Here is a 7,250-nt window from a genome sequence, read left to right as displayed (position 1 = left end):
ATCTGCCACCACCTATTGTTTTTCAAATCTGCTTGGATCAATGGCCCCGCCAAGGGAACAGTGCACTCAGCAAGGCTTTTTGTGTTTTCTCGAAAGGCTCTTAGTGATATAAACAGACAAATTCAATGCCAACGACCTGTGGCTTATCACTATGGCGGAAGGTTGTGGCGGCGATAAGGAACAAGTAATTATATATGTAGCCTCCTGCCCATGTATCTTTCCACCACTTGAATATATTTAACGGGTACAGTGGTTTATTTGAGCTACTTTTCCAATTTTCTACATATTTTGTAACAAAAGCTGTTAAATGACAACTAACGTCATCTGACAAGAGAGCCTGTTTGGGAATCCAAGTCGATGGACTTCCTTCATTGTTGGTGGAAACAGCCTTTGGGCTTGGAGTCAACATGGATCTGAGTTCCTGATATTATATGATAACCGTGCGCTTGGCACGGTTAGTGGATACTGCGATCCGGACAGCTTCGACCCCAGTGTCCCGACGCCGCAGCTCCTCTTCGATGAACGGGCGTAATGGGGCGACAGGATGATGGGTGTGTGGATGACAAGTGCAAGGAAAGAAACTACTCTGCCTTCCATAGCATCCGGAATTTTTAATTTTCCGGGATGCACTATTTCTTATTGGCTCCAGCAAGGATGAGTAATCAACCATTTTCTTTGATCTAGTAAAATTATCGTGGTAAAAGGCAAGGGATCGTGCAAGGAGGGCAACTCTGACACAATTGAAATTGGAATAAAGCAAAGAAGTAAAACGGAGCTTTCGTACATCCATCGTATTCACACAAGAATTAGGGAAAATTGGTATAGGGACAATTATTGTAACTACAAACTGTTGCCTTCTAAGTAGCAAAATTTGCATGGTGTATGAGGAAGATCACTAAATAACTGAGTTCCTGAGAAGGTAATAGTGGACAGAGGGCGGAAGCAAGTACCTTGTCGATTGATCAAGAATATGTTGACTTGCATTTCCGCTTGTTTGGCCAATCAACTTCGGGGTGGAAAAGCCGCATATGCTTTGCAAAGCTATATTGCGAAAAAAGGTCTTTTCCTTTGTACATAGACAGCACCGCATCTTTTGCTTGCAGGGGTTGTGGATTTGATCTTCATGCCTTCTAAGAGAGCGAGGATTGGAAAGGATGGAGTTGCAAGGCTCCCCCGTAGAAGAATTGATGTGTTCGCAGTGGTAGGACCCTGCCTGGAACTTCGTTGCCAGAGGGTATGCTGACTTGTGACATTGAAGCCAGTTAGGGAAGTCGCGATGGTAGATGTCCTTAGGGTTGTCTTACTGTTAACATCAGCAACAGAAAGATTCAATAAAAGGGAAAGTATAATGCGCACGATTCAACTGATGCCATCTCAGATATCCCAGCTGTTGATAGCTTTTCTTGCATCCATCATACCCACACACGAATGATCGTTCAGTGAATTTCAGCCTGCATGTTGGGCATATATTAACGAATTCACGAATTAGTTCCTCGGGAACCCTGTTAATTCTGAAGTTAGCCAAGATTATCTTTTCAAAATATCCTCAGACGGCAATGAATATACTCACCAAGAATACAATTCATTAACTTCCGCTGAAGTTTTTTTCTGGTCTCCATGTTCACATTTCTGATGTGCTGTTGTCAAAATTTTAAAGAACTTCTCTTCAGTTGCAATGGGTTTCCCTTCCCGGAAGACCGAAAGCTGACCATTGATCCGCCCTAATGTGAACATCTTTTTGGACCAATCTCTTCAAAACACTTAAGTCAGCCTCTAAATGACTATTCAGAAGGTTGAAACATGCATACTGAAACTCGACCGGTTTTGTAGTGTCACCAAGAAGCGCCTTTCCAATCTTCCCAGCCATGCTCCAGGATATTGTAGCTTTATCTCTAAGTTCATCAGGCAAATGTTTGATATAACTAATAAACATGTCAGTAGCCTCTCTCAGTGTTGAATTGGTATAGATACCTTGCCATGCGCTTGTCAAACTCAATGACATTTGGGAGTCCTTCCAAAGCCGGTACTGGTGGTTCAGATAGTACTGGACTGCACGTTGGGCATATTTTTATGTATTGTTGAACTAGCATCTCAGGGATTCTGTTAATTCTGCAGTTAGTTCATTTGATATTTCTAAGAGAAGATTTGAGTCTGTAGCATGGATGTACTTGGAATATGTCATCCTTCAAATCATATATCAGCACCAGATTTGAAATGACTATATATTACTTCTCAATCTAAAAAGAACTGAAATTTCAATATTCATACCGAAAATTTGCTGATTCTATGGATGTGTCTTCGGGGTTAAGAAGTATCATTCTTATCTGTTCAGCGTCGTTTGAGGTTATTAAGGTCTTTACTGAACTTAAAGCATAATAACTAATAATCTGTCAGTGATCTTTTTCAGAGATGAATAGATATAGTGTTACCTCTTCATGAGCTGATCAAACTTCTCAACATCTGGAAATCCTTCAAGGGCCGGTGTAACTGAATCAGATGCCATTGAGTTCCCGCTGTATGATATCTGCTCTTCAACCTCATCCTCATGGGTACGCTCCTCAGTATCGACGATATCTTCAACCTGGTCCGAATATCGATATTGAGGAACGTGGGGTTTGAAAGCAAGTGGAGAAGAGGCAAGCAATTGCCTCTTCGATGAGTTGAGAACCAGGTGGGCTGCTTGCTCGCCTTGATCGCGATGAATGTGCCTGAGAAGTTCTGGGAAAGAACAGTGAAGTATACAAAAATACAGATCAAGACAGGGTCACTCCTATCCCTTTATGCTTGCGGATAACCAGCCAAACCAGGAAATGATGAAAAATGAGCAGAAATCACAGGCTGCCAAGCGGAGTAGCCATTTTTGACAGCCCACCTCTTGATTGGCGCGCCGGTGCCAAATCGCGCATGCATGTAACAAGGGCGCAAGGCAAACGGTTCATATGGCCCTTCCCCTTGCATAAGGACAAGCCTTGGATGGCTAGCCTGCGTTTGCTCAAGGCAATGGGCTGGTGGTGATTGTCAAAATGAGCAAAAACCAAACATTAGACTTGATACTCGCTGCAGGGGCCATCCCCTGTCGGGAAATGAACCCCAAGCTATCAGTTGCAATGGGAGCCCATCCCCTGATTCCAGCGGTGTATCGTTTCCCGCGTCGACGTAAGGCGCAAATAAGGCAATGAGCGAGCGGACAAGATGCATCAATCAGGAAAACACGGCCGCCAGAGATCACAATCTCCGTCACCCCAGTCTGAAGAACCAGGGAAGGCAAACATGCGCTGGTGATGTCCTGGGCTACTGGATGACGGGGCTTCGGATTTCTGTTGGCAAAATATTAGACCAGCTGAGAAAGTGATAAAATACATTAGCCAACACCAAACATCACAGTCACATCAGCAATACACCAATCCAAAGAATCCAAGGAGTGAAAACCATTTCAAATCTCATTAGACAATGCACAACTTAAGCACCTTTGACTGGTATAATCTTGTTATGGTTTTAAGCTCAAGGTATGCGTAGCTATTGTGTAACCACTAGCTTTATTAGTTAGAAGGATAGTCCAGAGTTCGCGCCTCAAGAACGGACCATATGCAGTAAGGCAGTTATTGAGGTCTATACAAGCCATCACTTGCAATGGGAGCCCTAGATTCCAGCTGTGTATATTCTGTAGTTTAGAATTTGGCATGGCTGGGGTTTTCATCAGCGTCCGGGATTTCTAATTTTCCGGGATGCACTATTTCTTATTGGCGCAAGCAAGGATAATTAGTTTTTTAGGTAACCAATCATTTTCCTTTGATTTAACTACATTATCAACCAGGAATACAACAGAAAATCACACAGAGCTCTGCATCAGAGAGAAGTAAATACAGATTGTCATTTTATTTCAAACCCATTCTGAGACTCCCGCTTCAAACTCCGCAAAGGAAGGGAGCTGAATGAAAGGAGAAAATGCGAAGCAAGTATCTTTTCCAGTCAGCTCCCACAACTGTTTCAGCTTCATTTTCATCTCTTCCAGTCTTGAATCCTTTTCCATAACTTCCCACTGAAGCCGAGTAATTTCAGCACGGAGAAAGCAATCTCGTTTTGTATGAATGTGGTGGATATGTTTTTTGAGATCTCTCTCTCTGGCAAATCCATTTCCTGAGCTTCGATCACAGTCTGAATAAGGACACATCCACTTCTTCCCTTTTTGATGAACCTCTTCTACATGACGGCGCATGTTACGTTTCCGGGTAAACGATTGGTTGCAACTGGGGATCGTGCACCTATATGGGTGGTCATGTTTATCCATGTGTTTGCTGTTCATGTACTTAACACATAGTTCAAGAAATGGGAATCATATTCAAAAAAAAGGGCTGCATACCTCCACTCACTGCGTCTCTTGAAGTATGGAATATGATTGCGGCAATCTGGGTGATCACAGTATATCTGGCTGGCATTTTTGGGCGGCTCCCTTGTTCGCCTTGCAGCCAGTTGCAGTTCAGAATTATCAACCATGACTGATGGCACCTCCTGAGCTATTTTGATTTCTTTGGGCATCTGTCGTTCTGGAATTTTCACTTCTTCGAGGACTTGGATATAACAACTCTTCGACTTTTGCGATGATCCAGAGGGTAAACCAGAAGGAAGCGCCAAGTCAGATAAAAAGAAGGGTAAAAACTAGAAATCAGCTAAAAACTCTTTTGGAACGGGGGCCAAGGAGATGGTTGAGATTGGGATTCTGTGATCCCATGCCGGATAGCGTCGTTTCCGATGTGTGGAGAGAATAAGAGGATGGGAGAAGGGTGGGTGCAAGGCCTCTCTTTATGGAGTCTAGCGAGAGACACAACAAGGTCCAGAGTGTAAGCCAGCCTTACCTTGACTGTTTCCTGCCCCAGGAACTCGGATTGAGCCCCTGGAATTTGTTAGCATGGAAAAAATGGTTCGGATCTTCGCTTCGCCCAACCAAACCGGGGATCAATATGTGCATGGCCATCCATACCCAATAAGCCACGAAGGTACAGGAGGGCTGACGGCATTTGTTTATGTACAGTTTGACACCATTCGTTTACATTCTCCAGTAGCATTTTCAATAAGCAATAATCTAATTACTCTGAGTGTGTTGCTTGGAAATTTGAGATCGCTTTGGATGAGTTTGAGATTTTATTGATAAAACTCATTAAGGCGTTCCGCATAATCTGTCGGAAAAATGGTTAATCTGAGAGCCTCTGAAAATACTCAGCAAGTTGAATTAAGTTTCTACAACACTAATGGAAGCATGCTGGGTAATACTCATGCCCATATACGCATCCGATGTTGGAGGAAATTTTTAGCAGCTCACCCATTGATTCCTTGTATATAGTTTTTCCGCGTCAGCAATGAAGCCGCTTTGTGTCAAAACTGTGCATGGATCCTGGCAGAAACACTTGGACATGGTGCTAAAAATGTTCATTGTGAAAAACCATCATTAAGAGTGTGTATGCTAACTGTAGATGAATGAGTGAAGAATTAGAAGATTAGATGGTGCTACAGCTATCTGAGAACAACATTATCCTTCTACAGTGGTAAAACACATTAACCAACACCAAACATCACAGCCACATCAGCAATACCCAAATCCAAGGAGTTAACACCATTCCAAATCTCATCAGGCACTTTGAAATAGGGATGATTTGTAAGGAACAATGTTACAGTTAGATTGTCATCCATGGAGAAGCTCAAAACAGTGCTCCGTTGCCAGAGATCTCCTGGCAAGTTCTGACGCTTGTGGAACACCTGCCGTTGAAGTAGAAGTGACGCACGACTTATGCGACCTCGATCGGTATATAACAGAGGTGTTGACAGCAGTCCTCTCAATCGTGTGGAGAGGAATTGGATGGTATCATCCAATCTCTTCACAGACAATTGCTGCCCTGCGTGTTGTCGGAGAATTTTTACCAGACAGAGCGCGTATGGTAATGCCAGAGGTCCATCAACTCTATTCTCAGAAAATGTGCGAAGGATACACTGTAGATGAAAAGTATGAGCCTTCAGATACTCCAGCCGCTCTTGAAGTACAGGCTCTGAGATGGAAACAATGAAAGCCAAGGGTGCATTTTCATCACCGCGACAAACCTATTTAGAATTAGCATGGCAATGTCAATTCCATTTGTATTTCATACATCACCACGGATATCAGGATAGTCTGAGTAACAATCAGCATTGCTAATCAAGTACGGACCATCGCTGGAGGAATGGGACTGGGGATCGCGAGCCTCATCATTGACAGTGGTGGGATTAGTTTCAATATCCTTGCCTGTTAGCCGCACTCTCCTAAGTAGATGAAGAATAGCAGACTCACCATAGTAAGAAATTCTGATGAAGTGTGGAACCACTTTGCAAATCCATAGAATGTTGGCAAGGGGAAGTTGGATCCTTATATGGCAATGGATGTGGGCTGGAGACACCGGTTTTGATTGGAGCCGCCTGGCTGGGGTCAATGAATCTGTGTTTCACTCTGGGCACCATTGCAGTGAAAGCTCTTTTTTAAGCAGTTGCGGCAGGTAGGTGCTACTTCATCACGTCTGACATACTTTGCAGATTGAACAACCAGTGAAATTTCTAGAATGCCATCTTTGCAGACGGGTTGAACAAGCTGTTGGCTGTCTTGCGCCCGTGGAATTCGGAGGTAAATTGAGCTCCTGGAATTTGTTAGCATAGAGACCATGGACAGGTGGCCTGGAACTCGCCATCTCTGCAAAATCCGCCGGTCTGGCTTGTGTAATATTCTAAGAGTATGTCAATGGAGGCAAGGACAGCTTCTTATTGCCTTTGGAATGTTAAGAGCAGGTATTCTGTTTGGGAAAATACTCTTCGCCTCGCGCAACCGGAGCTGATATCTGCATGGCCCTCAATTATCTATCTTTTCTCATTTTGGAGGGTTATGTAAACCTTCCCCCCTCCCAGCCGCTCTCGGTGAACAAGAAGCACAAAGGGTGATGTTGCTATAATTAGCTGTGTGTTTTTCTGTCAGCAGATGAACTTAACCCATTGCAATATATCTACATCTTGAAATACCAACAACATTATCCTTCTGCAGTAGAGCGGCCGAGAAAGTTGTAAAGAGCAGATGAGCAGTTCAATAAATACATTCTACATCTTGAAATGTTATATGTCATCTGACTTGAAAGTTGATAGGGTCAAATTTAAACTATCGGAGAAATTGTTGATCCGAGAGCCCCTGAAACGTAGAGTCTAAATTCCCCACAGCACAATTGCACTCCCATCTTACAAAT

At 43.4% G+C, this 7,250-nt stretch overlaps 2 protein-coding genes across 2 annotated transcripts; both read right to left on the bottom strand.

The window, feature by feature from the left end:
* Positions 1-1,446: 1,446 nt before the first annotated feature.
* Positions 1,447-5,015, bottom strand: HCAG_02676 (predicted protein; the record flags this gene model as incomplete). The annotated part of the gene is made up of 12 exons (XM_001542455.1): positions 1,447-1,451; positions 1,483-1,502; positions 1,571-1,750; positions 1,809-1,922; positions 1,972-2,100; positions 2,430-2,708; positions 2,873-2,982; positions 3,468-3,516; positions 3,887-3,928; positions 4,361-4,590; positions 4,854-4,891; positions 4,979-5,015. 12 exons carry the CDS (start codon positions 5,013-5,015, stop codon positions 1,447-1,449), a joined length of 1,233 nt encoding a protein of 410 aa, XP_001542505.1.
* Positions 5,016-5,550: 535 nt separating this feature from the next.
* Positions 5,551-6,860, bottom strand: HCAG_02675 (predicted protein; the record flags this gene model as incomplete). Its single annotated transcript, XM_001542454.1, has 5 exons — positions 5,551-6,090; positions 6,138-6,160; positions 6,197-6,288; positions 6,549-6,656; positions 6,826-6,860. 5 exons carry the CDS (start codon positions 6,858-6,860, stop codon positions 5,551-5,553), a joined length of 798 nt encoding a protein of 265 aa, XP_001542504.1.
* Positions 6,861-7,250: the final 390 nt, after the last annotated feature.

The sequence above is a fragment of the Histoplasma capsulatum genome, genomic scaffold, assembly GCF_000149585.1.
Source record: "Histoplasma capsulatum NAm1 scaffold_2 genomic scaffold, whole genome shotgun sequence".
Classification (NCBI taxonomy): Eukaryota; Fungi; Ascomycota; class Eurotiomycetes; order Onygenales; family Ajellomycetaceae; genus Histoplasma; species Histoplasma mississippiense.
This window is presented reverse-complemented; position numbering and strand designations above follow the sequence as displayed.